General features: G+C 29.6%; 1 protein-coding gene across 4 annotated transcripts; it reads right to left on the bottom strand.

Moving 5' to 3' along the window:
• Positions 1 to 11637: 11637 nt before the first annotated feature.
• Positions 11638 to 14282, bottom strand: LOC135147709 (PI-PLC X domain-containing protein At5g67130-like). Of its 4 annotated transcripts, none has more exons than XM_064080962.1 (6): positions 14093 to 14282; positions 13858 to 13980; positions 13318 to 13541; positions 13111 to 13197; positions 12951 to 13019; positions 11638 to 12237 (listed from the first exon to the last, which is right to left on the bottom strand). In XM_064080962.1, exons 3-5 carry the CDS (start codon positions 13525 to 13527, stop codon positions 12984 to 12986), a joined length of 333 nt encoding a protein of 110 aa, XP_063937032.1. In that variant the 5' UTR covers positions 13528 to 13541; positions 13858 to 13980; positions 14093 to 14282; the 3' UTR covers positions 11638 to 12237; positions 12951 to 12983. The 4 variants fall into 4 exon arrangements, with proteins under 4 accessions (XP_063937032.1, XP_063937033.1, XP_063937034.1 ...); XM_064080963.1 differs by having other exon boundaries at positions 11641 to 12067; XM_064080964.1 differs by lacking the exon at positions 11638 to 12237 and having other exon boundaries at positions 12786 to 13019; positions 13858 to 14005.
• Between the last annotated feature and the right edge of the window lie 7050 nt (positions 14283 to 21332).

Below are 21332 nucleotides of genomic sequence, written 5' to 3'. Positions count from 1 at the left end.
ACGCTGTCAATTACAATCAAAATGGTCCTTGGATTCTATGACAAAATAATTGCCAGGTAAAGCGCTGTTCAATACTCCAAATTAGTACAGTTTTTATCACTTGTATATTCATAATCTTTTGTTTATTAGGATAAAATTATACTATAATCAGCTTATTAAACACAATTATTCTCCGTCGTCTTTTAATTCGTGCACACACTAAACATATAATCTGAATCTCACATAGACCAATAACATGACGCCCATTATTCTGGCTGCACCACTGCCGAGGCACCTGGCTAGTGAAAAGCAGATTTAGCTTAATCATTATTTTGATATCATAATCTTAAATTAATTGTTAATGATTTAATTATTTATCTTAAGTATCTAAGGATTGGGGTTGCATGTGTTAGATACCTCCTAATCTACCAACCCACATGCTCCACACCTACTGTTTGTACATAAACTTGTTTTTTATGTTAGGATAATAATTTTGCTCTTTGTTTTAAGTATCATTTAGTCTTTGCTTTGCCCTGTTAATCTCTTTTATATTAGCCGGTCATGTTCTGACTACTAGCTAATTACTTTTTAGAGTATTTGACCATCTAAATTGTCATTAGAAAATTATTTGTTTTTGCACTTAACCACTTTGGATTTGCAAAATCGAGTTCTAATTATCTTTTTTGAGAGGAGCATTGAATTTACTCACATTTTGCAGCAGGATTGATGACTTCGCCGTAAAAGCAAGCGGCGTTGAAATTTGAACTAAATGTACACACTATTTATTAATTAAAAAGGTGGTAAGGATATATTAATTTATAATAGAATGTAATATGTACATGCGATTCACTAAACCGGACCCAGATACATTTTGAGATCTCTTTTGATTTCTTTATATTATTATTTTAATAGTGTTTTTATATGTTGAATTGTTGATATATGATACTACAAACATAGAAGCGTCGCATGCAAATAAATCTTACAAACGAATTAGACGAACAACTCACAAGCAAATTGTAAACTAGAGTTATATGCAATTGACACCCCTTATGTTTGGACATAATGCACATTGCATCTAATAGTTTTGAAAAATACACTTTGCAGCCCCAGATTTTTAATCCGTAGACACTTTGCACCCTTTTCATTAATTTTTGTCGTCACCGTTAACTTTTGCAGGGGCATTTTGGGAAATTTAATTATATTTAATTAAAATCAGATCTTTATTTAAATTTTCCGACCATCTAAACGATATTTTTCGGAAAAACTTAAAGAACGAAAATTGTAGAGAATAAAAAGATCTTCTTAAAACTATAAGGTTCAAAATTTTCGTAATTCATTTTATAATTATTCTAAAAAAATTCAAAAATTAGAAATCTTGTAAAAATGAACAATCTTTTTTAAATAATTATTTAAATTTTGAACTTTATTGTTCTAAAAAGATCTTTTTATTCTCTACAACTTTCGTTCTTTAAGTTTTTTCGAAAAATATCGTTTAGATGGTCAGAGAATTTAAATAAAAGTCTAATTTAAATAAAATATAATTAAATTTTCCAAAATGCCCATGCAAAAGTTAACGGTAACGGCTGTGCATTATGTCCAAACATAAAGGGTGCTAATTATTTCGGCACATCACAGACTCACAGTCTGTGCTTTCGTTTGCCACGTACATCGTGATACTGACGAGTACATTTCAATAGTGTAACATGAAAACACAACTATTTCTGACAATAAACATAAATTTTCGAGTAATACTATTTTGCATTTATGCTTTATTGCAAGTTTATACAGTAATTGACACATGCAGTACTCTGAGATAGAATTGACAAGAGATCATCTGGTAAAGATATTCCAGACTATGGGGTAAATAATGAGCTACACAAATTTCCAGTCTGCAGTTCATGACTTCCTGGTATATACCAATTTCAATGTATGCTTTTACATATCTAGAACTAATACAATTACACAACTATACAAATTCAGTTATTAAAGTTACATGCAAAATGATTAAAAAATATATTGTAAACAACAGCAAAAGCACCAGAAGATGTATACAAACATTACGTAATCCATCATATCATAATCAGCACAACTGGAAACAAGGATTTGAGAAATTTTTAAGAAGATAGGATGATTACAAAGAATCAAGTGGTTTACTTCTGCCTTTATTTTCTATTAATGAATAAAATACACATGACAAAAATCAAGTATCAAGCTGTCCACCAGAATCTTAGTAACCGGGTGTTATTATTATTGCATGCAAAATTATAATTGATCATTCGAAGTGGGAGTGGTTTAATTGTTAAAAGTAGACCAAGTAGTGGAGGGAATGAATGAAGATTGGATATATCAAGGAGTTACTCCCTCTGTTTCTTTAAACGTTTCCCGTTTCATATGTCGGGACTGTTCATGACATGAGACAAATTATTTATTTACGTCTAATCTATAAGACGAAATATAGTCATGAGTGATGTTATTGGATTCGTATTTACAAGTACTTTAATATGGTGAAATTTTTATATTTAATACTAATACGAAATTATAGATATTAATGATAGAAAGTGTATGTTGGCAAACGTGATAAAGGCAAACGGGAAAAGTATTTAGGGACGGAGGGAGTATAAGACATTACTCAATAATTGAACCCTGGACAAAGCCCAGTTTACATGCCCTACTAATCAGGCTTCTGATGTCGGACCATTCGAGAGTTACCCATCACCTCTAATTATATAACAAATAAAGAAGAAGATGGAGGAACAAATATGGTTTTCTTTGCACTATTTTAGCCATTTTTTTATAATAATAATATAGCTTTGCTTTTTGTGTAGCCCATTATTCACACAAAATAACATGGAATGAATCTTTGTATATCATAATGTTTTGGCAAATTCTATATTATAAATATCTATTACTGAATATATACCAGTGCTATATATATTGAGATAATATAAGTTTATTTTAGTAATTTTATGATGTACGAATATTTTTAAAATATATATTCATATTAATATATATTACATAATATATTATTATTTTACTTATTTTATAAATTATCTTACTAATATTTCATATGATGATTTATACACGATCAGTGTCAAGATTTTTATATGAGAGCAAATAAAAGGATTTAGTAATAATTTAATAATTTTATTTTAGTTAAAATAGAAAATTGAAAAATAATTATGAATTTTATTATAAGAATCATATTCTATTTACAAAACTTTCTTTTATTTGATTTTAACATAAAAAGAATAAAAATCATATTCTAATTATAAAATCTTTTTTTTTTTTTACGAAATCTCTATATATTTTGTTTATAACACACAAAAAAGAACGTATTTTATTTACTAAACCTGATTCTAATTGATTTTAATCATCGAAGGTATAAATTATTATAATATTTAAATATTATACTCACACACACACACATATATTTATTTATTTATATAAATTATGAATATAAACATTTATCAAAGAATAAAGTCTAACGATTTATATCTATACAATCTGATTAGAACTTATAAAGAATAAAAGTCTTATTCATTCACAGAACTTACTCCTAAGTCCTTGCTATTGAATTTTACAAATATTTTTCTATTTGATTTTCCCAAAACTTACGATTTTACAAAATCCTACCTTTATTTTGTTTAGAATATAAAAAGAGTAAGAAATATATATTATGATACTTATCAAAATTACTAGTTTTTGTGAGGTTTTTTGCAATTTTTACTATTTTTTTAAAATAATTGCGAATATATTGTTCAACTGAATATAACCAAATGCGACTTTCGTATTGTTGAAAAAATAAATCATCTTTTTATTAAAATATTTGGGGTTTATTTGGAGGCAAAGAAGAAGTGCTCATGATACAAAACACCCACTAATTGCCAGCTATACACATAATACGAATATCTTAATTCTTAATCAACCTGTTGATGCTTCCATTATTTCTCAATGTCCATTGTTTCTCAATGTGCACAAAGTCTTTCCATTATTTCTCAATGTCCATTGTTTCTCAATGTGCACAAAGTCTTGCATTTGCGCTTGATGGATATTCAAGAAACGCTTTGCCGGCGGATCAACAATCGAATAATGTATATGTATGACCACAAAAGCCTGTTAACGGAGGAATCTGGTGATAACAAGATTCGGGGAGGGTTGCTGGAATTTGTGGTGGACGATGATGGCGGACGACGGAGTATGGGTGGTGATTTTGGGTTTGGATGAGATCGTTCGGGGAATCAAGATTTTCTCACAAGATCGAAGGAGTATTCGTTCTTGCAAGGGTTGTGTCTTATCCCCATGTGCCTACGTACCCTATTTATAGGGATCAAGCCTAGTTCTTGGGGAACAAGTAACCTAATCAGAATAGGTTTCCCATTCCCTGATTCCAGCGATGGGCCACCGCCTTAGATCAGACGGATATGGGCTTCTGAAGCCCAGCCTCCTCCGAGGAGCATGGAACTAGGTGGGCTGACCAGCACTAGCCCACCTGGACCTCCCCAGACTCAGCTTTATGGGCTAGCCCTCCGTCCTCTATTAGGGCGAGGCTGATGGTGGGCCTGGGCCCAAAATAAAATAATAATAATTAGGCCTGAGAAGCAGATGTATTTGGTCCTTTCCGCATTGGGCGAGGAAAGTAAGCATTGGGCGAGGTCCTTCAACAATGGGCGAGGACTCCATTTGTGTTTCAGAATCTTTTGTTTTCTGGAAATTCATCTAAACTCAAGACATAAATTTCTTCTTCGTGAGCGCGAATATGAATGGGTGTAAGTAAAGTTCTATCGTTGGCCTATTACAGATAAAGAAAGAGAGATGAAGATGGAAGTATTATTCGTTGTTTTTAGTTGATTTACTTATTATTATAAATTAAGTAACAATAAATTGATAAGGGTTAATTTTAGTTGATTTTATGGTTACTTTTAGCTGATTTGATGGTTGGTTTTGGTATTAGTCCTGACTCCATACGGGTACGCATTTTTCGACTTTTGCAACTCATTATACAGTAAATTTAATTTTCAATAGATTTTTCAAAGTTGCATATGTGGTTGCAGATATGATTGAGCTGCGGATATTATTGCAAATGCAACCTTCGTATTTTTGCAAAAAAAAATATAAGAATATTTATAAATATACCAAGTTTTTACAAATTATTTACAAAAATACTGTTAAGTTGAAATTTTTAAAAAAAATAATTTTTTTCAAATTATTTACAAAAATACGACTTGCAACTTCTGCAACCTCATTAGCTTTGCAACTGTTGCAAATGAAGTTGCATAAGTTGCGAAAAAAATTTCTTATTTGGTGTTGCAAACGAGATTGCAGAAGTTGCAAGTTGTATTTGTTACATAAGTTGCAAACTAATTTCTCATTTGAAACTATTTGCAACTGTCGCAAAATATTGTTGCAAATGAGGTTGCAGAAGTTGCAAGTCGTATTTTTGTAAATAATTTATAAAAAATGATATTTTTAAAATATTGAAAGTTTGCAACAGGTTTTTTGTAAAATAATTTAAAAGGTTAGGCGGTTATAAAAAAAGCCCAAAAATATATTCAAAAAATAGTATATTTGTAATTTTTATTTGAAAGCTTGTATTTTTATAATTTTTTTTTAAAATTATAATATTTTTGCAAAAACCTTTCCAGGCTTGGGTATTTGTGGGAAAAATTACCCCGTGTCACTTTTAATATTATTATTTCTTGATTAGCATTATTCCTAATACATGCCTGATATCTAAAATCTGATTTCAACAAATTTGTTTTCAGTATATTAATTTTCTTCCAACCATGTCATGAATTAAAAAAATACATTTAGTTTGGCTTTTAGTTAAGAAAGAAGGGGATTTGTATAATATATCTCTCATTTATTTTACTTTTATGTCCTATCCTGTACTCCCTCCATCCCATCATGACGTTTATGTTCACCGTTTGCACGTATTTTGAGACTCTTATAAAATATAGTTCAATAATGTTTTTTCAGTTTATTTTTTTTGAATAAAAGTTTAAACGTCAAACTTTTTTCAGGATTTTAAAAAAAAATGTTATGAATCTATATTTCATAGGAGCCTCAAAATGTGTGCCAAAAAGTTGAGTAAAGAAACTGGTGGGACGGAGGGAGTATATAATTTATAAATCTTCTTATATACCTATTTTCTCTTAAAAACTAAGACTAATAATTTTTTTTATATAAATTATAATCTGATCGTATTGATTATATTTTTATGAAATGGATATTGTACTGCATATTTTTTTATTATCTAATTATTTAAATAATAGTGTTGTTAAATTTTTTATTCCTGTAAAATGTATAAGATTAGTTGGATTCTAATATTAATAATTTTTTTATTCACCAATATTTGTGTCGGTAAAATTTAGGAATATATTTTATTTTATATACGCACTAATTTGATTTAGTGTCACATATATTGAGGATAGTCTCTCCAAAATAGTTTTTTTTTTTTTTTTTTTTTTGTCACAAGATACTTTCACGTATAATGAATTGTATCAGAATACAATAGCAGCTGCTAGGAGTTCCTTTCGTTCAAGAAAGTTTACCATCTAACCCTCGGACATGCAGAGATGACCGGGGACACTTAGACAATAAAGCTTTAATGTTCGATAAAAAAACACCCATAGGAGGTCCCGCTTTCATTCTTTCTTCCACTCGCGTATCCTGAAAAAATAAAATACAAAAAAACAGAACATAATAAGTTCACACACACAATATAATAATAATAAAACTATCGAAAAATGAAAAGGGAAAACCAACAAACTCATTCATAAAATATGAATATAAAAGAATAAGGAAAATAAAATAAAAACTAATGTGAAATAAATCATAAAAAATCTACACCAAAGAGATAGTGAAATCTCTTTGGTTAGATGCCTTATAAAATTTAAAACCCAACAGAATATAACTAACTGTTGATATCAATAAATATTTTAAATATAAATAAAAAATATAACTGAAAATTAAAACCATAACTAAAATATATCCACTCAAATATAAAATAAAAACTAGGCAAACAAATAAATCATGATTATAGCTAATTATAATTATCAGTACTATACAAATTTGGTATACACCAATCAACAAATCAACCATTATTAATGGTGTAATAATACCTCATTAAGGCATAATAAAGCCATCATATATGGCCCCCATGAATTATGGAATTCAGGTACAATAATCAGCAATAAAGATTCTAGCAATTAATCATCTAATTAAAACACAAGAATTCAAATTTAAGCATGTAGAGGAAAGTCAAATACCAAAGATAAACAAATTTAAAAATAGTCAACTTGTCATTTAAAAGGTAACTAAAATTAAGTCCTACACTTACTTCTATTTAAAACAAACAATATTCAAAATTACAAGACTAAAACAAAATCATGCAACTAAATTAAATGATCGGAATAATCTACGCGCCCTAATTGAGTCACCGCTACACCATCTCCACCGCCACCGCCCAAGAGCCGCAAACATTCGTCAAGAACACTAACGAGAAACTAAGAATCAAAATAAGAATACAGAACAAATAAGATCTAATTAATCATGTACTATAAGATTGATACCACAAATTCAATCTCCTCAGATTATGATAAAATATATTTGAAAAAAATGGACAAAATAGGATACAAAACAATCCATAACATCATAGATTCAAGCACACAATTATACCTCTGTCAAAAATACACACCTAATCATGAAAAAAAACCCTGATCATTAAAAAAATGAAATATAAACAGCACCACAATAATATATGTTGTAAATCAAAAATTATCCTATGATCATAATCATGTAATTTTATAGTATGGAAAGATCACACCTGTTAGTATGTTGTAGGGATATTGCCTCGTCGCATCTCCGATCAATTTGATATAACATCAACACGATGAATAACCGAGACAGGATTGATCCGATTTTTTCCACCCATTTTTTATCCGCCCACTCCGATCATCAAGAAATTGGGGAATCAAACTTTTTTCTGCTTTAGATCGAAATCAATTTACATAGGCCATGTCTATGAGATTGAGCGGCCGATCTTGGAATGTAATAAACGCCGCACTTCTGGTGTAGACTTCTAGAATTCGATCTTGAAATATCGATCGAGTGCAATAATACTCTTTCCCAGATGGAATTGTTCTCTCTTTGTAAACTTAATTGTCTGTTTTTGCTTCATTGTGGTTTCTTAGCTAGGGGAGGTACTTCTCTGATTACAGTTAGAGAGGCATAATTGGACTCATTTTTTGTCTCTCCAAAATAGTTACGGATGAAAAATTATCTAAAATAGCGAGATATATACGCAATCACAAAATGCGTATATGACGACTCATATATAGCACTCCTCTCTCCACATTATACAGTTTTAATTAACTGGCAGTTGAAGAATTGAATGGTAATAATTTTATAGAGCTGAGATTGTGGATATTAGATTTAATCAAATGTTTGGATGTTAAAAGATAACTATTATTAATTATGGTGGATTTTGAATAATAACCAAAAGTAAAAAGAAAATTATTTTAACGAGATAATATTATTTAGGTGATGAATTTATTTATTATTTACCAGATTTATTTCATGTTTAATACTTTTTTCTTTTTTCCAACGATGACACAAAACCATTCTTGGTTTGCACGCCCATTTTCACTTTATCGTCACAGATGGTACCTTATTATCATTTACAATAAAACGTTAATATGGTCGGGGCTTGCGGAACGAGGAAAAAAGTATCTACGACGACGAACAAGAGAATGAATCAAGAAGATCTTGCTGAATCTAGGCAAATGAGTTTTAATCGATGGCTCGATTTGCCAAGCGGTATTTTCGAGCAAATTTTTTTCAAGTTACACTTAATTGAGATGTTATTCATCATTCCTTTGGTTTGCAAAAGTTGGGGTTACATCATACTGAAGGCCATTTTCGATAAAGAAGATACTAATTGTTTGGATTTAAGCGCACTTGAGGATGAGCCTTTTTATAGCTATTTCTTTTATGTTGAGGATGAGGATTCAAGGGCAATGAAATTGATGAGCTTGCTTGTGCGTCTTATGCACGCATTTGCTTCAGACGATCCAAATGATGTCAACAATTGTGCCATTAAGACTACTCCGATTACTAAACTACTGTTTCCTCCCGGTCTTTCCCTCAACGATAGGCATCTGATATATCTTGCTGAAAGGTACAATTAATATTCATCTAATATTTTAATTTTGTTTATGAGTGTGTATAATTTATGTCTATTTTAGAATCATAATGATAAAATGTCATATTTGGTACACAAAATTAAGTTGAAATAGATCATAGTAGTCATAATAAGTTATAAGTTTACTAATTTTTTCTTCAGAATCAATTTAAGTACCCTTACATTGAAGACTCTTGTAAATCAGTCACCTTACTTAGAGTATATGCACAATATTCCAACTTTACAGTGATATGATATACCTTATTATAGTATTTCGTACGTTATTGGATACATTTATTCCTAAAAATCTCCCCATATCTATGCGTTATACTTAGACATAAATCTGAGTTGATGATGTTAAAATTATATCTATACAAGTATGACTAGGATAGTAAAATTTTGTGTGATAATATATTTTAATCCTCCTCACACTCCACTAAAAAAATCTTCTAAATTTTCGGGCTTCTCTTTAAAAACTCATATAGAAGACACTCTCCACTATTAGTGAATGCTTGAGTTATCTTCTTCTTCAATTCAATAATTGCAAGATTTGAACATAGAACTTAATAGTGAAGAGCCCTCATTGATTAACTATTATATTTCTTTTCCTAAACAAATTCTTAAATGATTTTAATGATAATGTTGATGCTAGTGACGATATCGATGCTAGTGACAATACACATTTAAAATGGCTAACTGTGAAAAACATAAATTTTATATAACCTTTCAATGAGAATCAGTAAAAACAATGTCTTCTCGTACAATATGGATTTCAAACATGATCTTAATGTGAATAATATAATAATAAAAGACGTACTTATATATTATGATAATAATATATATAAACACAAACAAACACATATATTAGAAACTAATTTGAATTCATGTATACATGTATGTGTTGAATTAAATAAAAAGATATTATAGTTGGTTTGAAAATGAAGGCTTATTTGATATGTTTAAATAATTAAATATATTTAATGATTAATATAAAATATAAATAATTATATAAATATGGACAAACATTTATCCTATTTTGACTTGTATTTAAATGTTGTTTTCAAAAGACCTTGTTTTTGAATTTATTTTTTTTCTTGTGAATTCCTGACTTATCATGATTCAAAACCTTCAAATTAATAATTTTTTGTTAAAAAGATAATTATGTTGTCATTTCACAATGCCACCAATTTGAGTTCAGCAAGAAATTTTCACGTTTTATTTTATTATTATCACAATATTATACATATATACATATATATATATATATATATATATATATATATATATATATATATATGATTTTTTAATATGTCTCATCTAAGAAACATAATACCAACATATATTTGATTTTTTCATATATTTTATCTGAGACGAGATGCTTCAAGACGAGGATCAAAATAAATGATAATATTATACATGAGTTTCTCAGAATAATATTGACTTATATTCTTTTTATAGTAACTCAATAAAATTATAAAATTTGTGGTTTAAATTATATATATAAGTGTCTGTGAAAGAGAGAGGGGGAGTTTACTTAAATAATGTTTTGGGTCGTTCATCTATAATATATTTCTGCTTTTTAAATAGCATGGTGTGTTATTAACATATCTTGGTTCTAGTTTTAATGTTCAGTTACTTTTTATAATAATAAAATATATCATATTTTTTGTTATGTGCCTCAATGATATATACGAGTTATAATAATGTGATTTGGATAAATGAAAAAATTGAACTGGAGCTTAAATAGTAAAGTTTGGAGCTTATTTATCAATTCCCTATTTAAACTTCTATTTTGATGATTTATGTTTCCTTCGATATGAACAGCTACATATTTCAAAATTTTATATTATCGTATATATTACGTTAGACGTGAAAGTTGCATATTTTTTCTAATTAAAATTTTGAAATTTGAACAACCCAACATGAGTTGTTTTTTTTTTTTTTTTTAAAATAACCCAACTTGAGTTGCTTCTTTTGTTTCGAGTAAATCTACTCTTTCTATTACAACCAATTCTTTTATACATTTTTTTTATAGGTGTCAGAAGCTAATCCTTTGTATTTCAAAACCTTTCAAAACTAGTAAATTTATTAAATTACCAAATAAATTACTGCACTTTACAACATGTTGTTTGGTAAACCAGTAAATAAAACATCCGATGGTCTTTTCAAACATTTAATTTTCTTAATCTCAGCTTTTTCAGTGGTCTGTTCAAATATTTGCAAACCATTTTACTATTGTTTGTTTACATTATATAACCCTGCTAACTGCATGCGTCTCAGCCAGACTGCCTACTGGCTACTGCAACTGAAAAATTTTCAGCATGACATTATTTCTGGGAACTCTTTACTGTTATCATAAGCATTATAGGTGTCAGAAGCTAATCCTTTGTATTTCAAAACCTTTCAAAACTAGTAAATTTATTAAATTACCAAATAAATTACTACACTTTACAACATGTTGTTTGGTAAACCAGTAAATAAAACATCCGATGGTCTTTTCAAACATTTAATTTTCTTAATCTCAGCTTTTTCAGTGGTCTATTCAAATATTTGCAAACCATTTTACTATGGTTTGTTTACATTATATAACCCTGCTAACTGCATGCGTCTCAGCCAGGCTACCTACTGGCTACTGCAACTGAAAAATTTTCAGCATGACATTATTTCTGGGAACTCTTTACTGTTATCATAAGCATTACAAATACAAGTACCTCCTGATTGATGATTCCTGAAGTCTGTATTGCTCACCTCAACATATTTGCAGGTGTCCAAAACTCAAATTTCTTTATCTCCCTTGCGCGCAACACATTACAGGTAAAGGGATGTCGAGAGCCATGCGATGCTGGAGGGGCATCGAGACAATGTGTTATGCACCACTAGTCAATATACCACCACATTTGCATCTCCCTAGAATTGTCGAAGAAATTGGAAAAAATTGTAAAAATCTTGGCTACATAAATCTAGGCTGGCTTGACTTGAATTGGCAAACAGCAGAAGTTTTAGTGCAGAATCTCAAATCTATAAGGAAGTTAAGCCTGGAAAGGGGTTGCATTTCAAAGTATGGGCTGCAAATATTTCTGTCAAGGTGCAAGAAAAATATTAGTATAATGTTCATTTCTTGTTCCTTTCGGTATAGTCAAGGCATAAATTATCCAAGTACGATAAGAGTGATGGGAATTCCTGAAGGTCGTAGAATCAGGTGGTGGACCGATTTACATCCTCATAGAAGTGAAGAATTGCACACTTCTAAGGGGCTGGTCAGTCTATTTTGGGAGCGACAAGAATAGTCATTTGAGGATCCTAAATCCAATGAAGTCCTCATTATTGTTGCTGTTCTTGTGTTGCAGAAATGGTCGCAGGAGAATCATTCTAAGTTATAGTTTCTGTTCTGTTTATGAAAACTCCTTTAACATATGAATTCTCTTTTCTTTGGGTTCTGCTGTTGAATTGGCAACAGACTGTACTCGTTTTGATTGTGCAACAAACTTTTTATCGCATCTTTCTTCATTTAACTTCGCATGCTCCTCTGATAATCTACCCTTTTTCTACCAAGGGATTCGTGATATATATCTATGATCTTATTTTTAAATCTGTATATTATTATTAATCTAACTGAGCACAGAAATCAACTCATAACTTCTATTATTTTTAATCCGACATAAATAATCAGCCTACATGATTTCATCTCTATGATTTAAGAAAATAAACAAAAAGTTTGCAATTAGACTCTTCTGCAGAAGCAATATTTCGGATGATCCAGTCATTTGTATTTGTTAAATCTTTTGCTTACTTGAAGCCTTTATAACAAAGTAGTGTCGTAGCATCACCCTCCTCTGCGGGTACATGTACTTGATCCATCCTGCAAATTAACCATTCAGTTCAATGTTGTGTACATAAATATGCACTTGAATTGTGGTAATTACAAGTAAATTCGTGTTTATATGACTTGCCTTGCAAGCCTGCACACTATTGCAGCCACATAGTAGTTCCCCATTCAGTCTGTCTACAGCTTGAAATGCTCCTCCTCCTTCACTTCTCTGTATAAATGCATTTCTTTTTAGTAAATCACGTATATGTGTGTATAAATAAAATTCTTGGCTTCTTCAGAATGTGTTTCCACCAATCAACAAAAATTAAAAACATGTCTGAACTGGTACCTTGTAATAATCAACTGTAACAAAGTTGGCCCATCGATTTCCAGCAGCACCATAACAAGTTTGAAGCATGTCAATCAAGTTTTTAGAGTTCTGCCCACATGCTAATAGTTTGACTGATACAGACCTAAAGTAATTAACCAGAACCAGTGATTTGCTCTTGTCATTAAGTGACGAGGACTCCTCTCGGTTTGAGCAGCTTCCTTTTTTCATCCCATCATCTCCATCTAGAAATTGTTACAAAATATATATTAATAAATATTCAACAAACTGGTCACTGCCTCAGATTTTGGTCACAATCTAGCTCAGCCATACATACATATGTCCAACTAGTACGCAACAGTGCACAAAAAATTTGGTAAAGTTGCAGTCACAAAAACAGTAAGGTACACATTAAAATTAAGCATTTGAGTGCGTAAAAACAACCAAATCATCATAATTACGTTTTGACTCGTCTAAAACCTTAAGGTGTTAGAAGGAAGCGTATAATAATCTTTGCAGATATGATGAAAATGGATGGTGACCGAGAGAAAAGGAAAGTACCAGGAGTTTGAAGGGGTTAGTAGGAGAAGATCTCACACATTTCTTGCCACGGAAGCCTTGAGGACAAGAGAAACAATACAGTCCAGCATCACAATCACTATCTTCTGAGCATTTCTCAAGCAGCTACAACAATAATTCAAGATTATAACTAGACAGGCAAACGCAGTGACTCATTAAATATAGGGAAAGAGAGGTAGATATCAAGTTAATAGAGTAACCAAGTGAAGAAAGAGACCTTGCTGCATGTAGCCATGTTTAAAGTCAAGGAAAGTGAAAGCAGAACCAACCATGAAACTCTCACAAAACCCATCTTTAAACTAACTTGGAGCTGGAGGATCTTTGTTTCCCTAGCTCTTTTGGCTAAGGAAATGAACGTGTGGGATTAGAATTAGAGGTGAAGAAGAGTGTGCAACTCAAAAAGAAGCACAAGTCGCTGGCTATTTAAAGAATACAGAAAAATACAACAGGGCTGTAGAAATTGTTAGCCTACAAATTTGTACGTATGAAGTTGGTTCATCCAACGTAGACAATGACTACTTCATATGTTGTTGAAAATTATCCAGGAATTTTTTATTCAGTTCATCCAAGCATATGAACAAAAATAAAAAAATAAAATAAAATTGATGCAGGTATATCAATAAAATAGTGCAAGTTGCATTCATTGGTTGTATTATTTCATATAATTCCAGCGAACAACACTAGTAGTCAGGGTCCGATGAGGCATGGGGAGACACATGTCCTCTCAAAATCTGAAAATATATTGATGTTTTTCGAAAATCTGCATGTTCTCCTGAGAAAACATTTTTAAATCCACCCCTATGTAGTATCTCCATTTTTTCGATGCCCAGAATTTTCGAGGTACAATTTGTTTATAAAAAAAACACGATACATCTAAAGTCAAATTCAAAATGTAGAATCAATATTATATCCATGGTGGGATTAAATATCAATCAGGTGACTCATTGCAGTCTGATGACTCAAGTTGGTCACTGATTGAAAAAGTGACTCAAATGAATTACTCATTTAAAAATTTGTATCAAAAATATCACTCTATCATTAGTCGAAATTATGAAAATTTTATATATTGAGTTTCACACATTTTTTATGAATGGTATTGCATCCAAATGAAAGGTACCGAGTTCTACTATTTTAGCCAATATTTTTAGATTTTTAAAAATTTATCAACTATTTATTTTTAATTTTTTGATTGTTTTATTTGATTTAAATAAAAATAAATAGTTGATAAAATTTTAAAAATCTAAAAATATTTGCTAAAATAGTAGTTATCGGTACCTTTCATTTGGATGCAATACCATTTATAAAAAATGTACGAAATTCAATATATAATACTTTCAGAATTTCGACTAACGATAGAGTGATATTTTTGATACAAATTTTTAAATGAGTAACTCATTTGAGTCACTTTTTCAATCAGTGACCAATTTGAGTCATTGGGCTGTAATGAGTCACCTAATTGATATTTAACCCTTATCAATATCTAAAATATTTTTGTTACTATATATTTACTCTAGATTTTAGAACCGGCACTCTTACTGAGTATTTTGTTTACGCACAAGTTCCATTCGCCGTGCAAGTCGCAACAATTGTTTGGCGGTGGAAAGGTGATTTAATTTTAGCTCTCTCATATATTATACTAGTTGAAAAGCCGTGCGTTGCGGCGGCCTATAAAATATTTATTAATGATTCAATATTAATATTTATAGAATAAAATAATTTTGTTGTTGTCTATTAAAAGTATATTAATATATTAATGTTTCAAAATTAATATTTGTAGGATTCAATAAATTTATATTATAAAAATCTAGATATAATACCAATACTAATATATAAAATTGCAAATTTGGACTATAATTCATGATGAAAAAAATGAAAATAAATTTATACACGTAACTAACAATTTAAAGTATGACGAATCTTAATTTTATTTGTTTTTTTTGAAAAGTAATTATGTTCTTCCATTGTCACCTTCCTCCAATTTTTTGGATCGATTGTTCACAAATACATTCAACTTAAATATGTGAGATAACGGTTTATAACTACCACCTTTGCCCGTAACAACCTTTATTTTTTAATATCGTATAAACAACTTTTACTTAAAAGTTTCTTGAACGGTGCAAATAAATAATGAATGAATAATTTTTTCTTCTATACAAAGTAAATCATATAAAAATTAACAAAAACAAACATGTCTGATGAACAAAACAAATATTATAAAAGAATAACCAACAAACATACATCACTTAGTCAATTTATTTATATCAACCATTAATATCATGTCAAGACTATATTCTTTTCCCGTATTTGGATTTGTCGACTCCAATATAACAGTCTATAACAACTTTTATTTTCTTAGTACTGTATAAACAACATTCACTTATAGTTACAGAAGAACGACACTTCCGAGTTAGAAATCGAGCGTAGGGTTATGGTATTGAGAGAGAGGAGATTGTGTTTAGATGTTCCAAAACCGTACAATCTATATGGGTATTTATAAGTGCAGAGAGACTTGTGTGCCGCTCTTTCCCATAATTAAATAATCTGAAACAAAATCAAATCAAAACTTTCAAGTTACTATATTCCATAAATAATTTGTATATTCCATAATTAAATAATCTGAAACAAATTCAGATTAAAACTTTCAAGCTACTATATTCCATAAATAATTTGAAACAAATTTAATCTGAAACAAAATCAAATTAAAACTTTCAAGCTACTATATTCCATAGATAATTTGTCTTTCCCATAATTAAATAATCTGAAGGAAAATCAGATTAAAACTTTCAAGCTACTATATTCCATAAATAATTTGTCTTTCCCATAATTAAATAATCTAAAACAAAATCAGATTAAAACTTTCAAGCTACTATATTCCATAAATAATTTGTCTTTTCCATAATTAAATAATTTGAAAAAAAATCAGATTAAAACTTTCAAGCTACTATATTCCATAAATAATTTGTCTTTCCCATAATTAAATAATCTGAAACAAAATCAGATTAAAACTTTCAAGCTACTATATTATATAAATAATTTGAAACAAAATGAGATTCTGAAACTTGCTTCTAATATACACGAAATTAAAAAAGGTAGTTCTAATTTTTGATATTTTTCATCCAAAAATTCCAGAAAATTAGAAAAATAGAACGGAGCGATGTGAGAGGCGCCACCTACACGCCCCTCGCTTCTCCTTTATATAAGTATATTGATGATTATCCTTATTATTGTAATTATTATAGTTGTGATCATAAAATATACGGGTTTTGTCAAAAAAAATAAGATATATCAGTTTGATATCTTTTATTTATATTTAAATTGATTATATATGTAGTATAACTACTTAACTAGGTATGATCAATGTGTTTTAGCATATGATCCACCTTTTTTTTTGAAAAAAAGAAATTAATTTAATAATAAAAAGCCATACGGCATCTACAAGAACAATCGAATCGAACAAACATAAAACTTATCATATCGCTCATTAATCTAATCTTTATAAAGACACAATCAAGCGATTTGTTGAAATTGATATATACACATATAGCCTTCACCAACACTTCATCAAAACCCGTTTGAGCTATCGATCGTAACTGCAATCTCATATAAATTTTTACCACTGAATCAATCCCTTGAAAATCTGGCAGATCTAGCGTCCTAGACATTGAATCACACCAAAACACACCAAGCTCTCACAAAAAGAGAATAAACAGAATAAACAAAACCCAAATAAATTGGGAACAAAACTCACCCAAAAACAATTTTATAAAACAAATATACAATTTTGAAAGATAGAAATCCTTACCTGGGGAGGAGTATTATTGAAAAACAAGAGCAAAACAAAGAAAATAACTGATTTGGGGTTTTCCACCGGTAAAAACTGATGGAAGCCCTCACGACGGTTAGAGAAAAAGAACGGTTAGATAAAAAGAAGAAACTTGAGAGGATTTTTTTTTAGAATTTTGAGAAGAGGCTATCGTTTGTGTTTTAGCATATGATTTACTTGATCCAGATGGGAATATTACGATCGAATGGGATTTAATAAGCTGGGCGCCTGATGGATATCCGGCAAGTATACCATCTCTAAAATTGTTTCATGAAGATTTGCATGTATGAAACTGTTGATTATCCTCTGCTACACTATGATGGTTTATACCGGAAATATTTGGGCCATGTTTTTTTTTTTGTCAGGATTTTTGGGCCATGTTCAGAAGTTACCTCTAGGGATGGCAACGGGTTGGATCGGTTCGGATATTTGAGATATCCAAATCCAAATCCAAATTATTTTTAAAATCCAAATCCAAATCCAAATCCAATCGGGTTTCAAATATCAAATCCAAATCCAAATCCACGGGTTTCGGATCGGATTCGGGTTTGTTCGGATTTATCCAAAACTTAAATTCTGAAATTTATAAAGTATTGTAAAAATATTATTTTTGATTTTTTCGCCCTTAAATTTCATTATATTTAAAACTAAACTACTTTAATAATAAAGTATTACACATTAATAAAATCTTGAACCATATTTAATAATTTCTGAACACAAATCTTCACTATATGGAGTATGAAATATTAAAGAAACTCATTAGTTAAACAAAAAAAGCCACTATAACCCAAGAATATATACATTCACAAACAAAATTTAGTAGATTTAAAATTGAAAAAAAGTATATTAGTATACACATACACATACATACATACATACATACACACACACACACACACACACACACACACATATATATATATATATATATTTGGATTTTTTTTCGGGTTTCGGGTTTGGATCGGATTTGGATTTCGGGTCGGGTTTCGATACGGAATTCCTAGTATCCAAATCCAAATCCAAACTCGTTCGGGTCTAAAAATCAAATCCAAATCCAAATCCAAATCCAAAATATCGGGTTCGGTAAAATCCATTCGGGTCGAAACGGTCGGGTATCCATTCGGATCGGTTTTTTTTGCCATCTCTAGTTACCTCCTCCGTCCCAGTCAATTTTATACAGTTTTCTTTTTTGATGTCCCATCATTTCTATATATTCTTAAGATAGCAACTTTTTATAATATAAAATACTATTACACCCACTACTTTGTTTCACTATCTTCATTCTATAATAATAAAAACACTATTACACCCACTACTTCCTCCACTATCTCAAATCTATTATTAAAAATAAGTGGGTTACACCCCTTCACCCACTTTTGATCTAACTTTACTCATTTTTTACGTTTTTTTTTTGTCTCCATGTCCTATCCCAATGTATATTATTCATTGGGACAGAGGGAGTAGCGATTAGCTAGCGGATTGAATTAGATGTCTTGACTAGCTAATTGGAATAGATGTTTTGACTAGCGGATTGAATTAACGGTTTCGTGTAAAATTGTTTAATAAATAGCTATTTCACTGACTTTTTATGACACATGTCAAAACTTCTAACCTAAAAAACTACTCAAAGTAGTCAATCGATCACAAATATATGATATATTCTGTTCAAAGCTTCTCAAACTGCAGTTTGTTCTAAATTCAACAACTGGACCCCTTTTACAACAACTAGACCCCTTTTACGTATATACAGAGATAAAAACAAAGGGTTAATTATCAAAATATTAAGTAGATCACTCGAACAAATTTGGTCTCATTTGAATCACTGAAGTTATAAAAAATATCAAATAAATACCTGTAATATCTTTTAGAGAAGTAAATTTTATTTTTTATTAAGTTCTACACATTTTTCTTGGTTGTTAGCATAATCAAATAAAAGGTTATGAATTCTAGTATTTATGATAATATATTCAGATTTTAATAAATTTATTTATTATATATTTGATATAAATTAAACAAAATAATTGTAAAATTAAAAACAAATAGTAAATAAATTTCTTAAAATTTGAATATATTATCATAAATACTAGAATTCATAACCTTTCATTTGATTATACTAGCGGCCAAGAAAAATGTGTGAAACTCAATGAAAAATAAAGTTTACTTCTTGAAAAGATATTAGAGGTATCTATTTGATATTTTTTATGACTTCAGTGATTCAAATGAGACAAAAAATTTCCGAGTAATCCACTTGATATTTTCAAGTGTAAAAAGTGACCTAATTGATAATTACCCCTAAAAACAAGTGATATGTTTTTATTAATATTATAAATTGAATCAAATTTGAAATATGTTATGACAATGGTTCAACAAATTCATTCTTTTCTTCGTTCCATTTCTTATTATACTAAAATCACATTTTCAATTTAAAAAAGAATGCTTCATTCTTTCCTCTAATCATTTTTTTTCTCAAATCTCATAATAATAATTTTGTATGTATTAATTTTTTTTATCAAAACTTCTCTCATGTCTTTAATATTTTCCTTTATTTTCACACGTGTCATTTTCTAATTTAATCCATCCTCTCCAATCAGACATAAACGTAAAATTCATAATTATTCTAACTAAAAACTTGAGTTTGATATATAGAGAGGCAAAAATAGTACTCCCTCCGTTTTTTTTTCTTTTCTTGTTTGTGATGTCGGTACTGTTCATAACATGAGATAAATTACTAATTTACATCTAATCTATAGAATTAAATATAGTCATGAGTGATATTGTTAGATTCGTATTCACAATTACTTTAATACGGTGAAGTTTTTATATTTAATGCTACTACGAAATGAAAAATATTAACGATCAAAAGTGTGTGTTGACAAACGTGAAAAGTACAAACATGAAAAGTATTTAGAGACGGAGGGAGTAACATATTTCTAGCGAGATATAGTTAAAAATTTGAGCTCCGTGATTGATAAGTTAACGAGAACCGATATGTGCATTCATAGGGAGGGCTACTATTTCAAAACTTATTAGAGCAAGACATTGTCCTGGTTTAAATCCTAAATCAATATCAATATACTTATTTATATAAAAGAGGAGCGAGGGGCGTCTAGGTGGCGGCTCTCACATCGTTACATTTGATTTTTCTAATTTTCTGGAATTTTTGGGTAAAAAATATCAAAAATTAGAACTACCTTTTTTAATTTCGGGTATATTAGAAGCAAATTTCAGAATCTGATTTTGTTTCATATTATTTATGGAATATATAATTAGTTCGAAAGTTTTAATCTGATTTTATTTCAGATTATTTAATTATAGAAAAGAATAGCACAAACTACCTTTTTTAGTTTCGGGTATATTAGAAGCAAGTATCAGAATCTGATTTTGTTTCAAATTATTTATGGAATATAGTAGTTTGAAAGTTTTAATCTGATTTTGTTTCAGATTATTTAATTATGAGAAAGAGTAGCACACAAGTCTTTAAATCTATAAATATCGCTATATATTGTAGGGTTTTGAATCATCTGAACACAACCTCCTCTCTCTCAATACCACAACTCTACCTCAATCTGGTGATAGTTCTATTGCTTGATTTCTAACTCGGTGTAATATAAAATATCATATTTCAGTGATTTAG

The sequence above is a fragment of the Daucus carota genome, chromosome 7 (genome assembly GCF_001625215.2).
Source record: "Daucus carota subsp. sativus chromosome 7, DH1 v3.0, whole genome shotgun sequence".
In the NCBI taxonomy this organism is placed as follows: domain Eukaryota; kingdom Viridiplantae; phylum Streptophyta; class Magnoliopsida; order Apiales; family Apiaceae; genus Daucus; species Daucus carota.
Note: the sequence above shows the minus strand (reverse complement) of the source record. Positions and strands in the feature narration are given on the sequence as shown.

Bases quoted from the DNA above. Each gene is read 5' to 3' on its own strand.
- LOC135147709 (XM_064080962.1), bottom strand. From the start codon at position 13,527: ATGAAAAAAGGAAGCTGCTCAAACCGAGAGGAGTCCTCGTCACTTAAT. The intron at 13,198-13,317 runs GTACCAGTTCAG...GCATTTATACAG, and splicing joins TTACAGTTGATTATTACAAG to AGAAGTGAAGGAGGAGGAGC. The intron at 13,020-13,110 runs GCAAGTCATATA...GTTAATTTGCAG, and splicing joins ATAGTGTGCAGGCTTGCAAG to GATGGATCAAGTACATGTAC.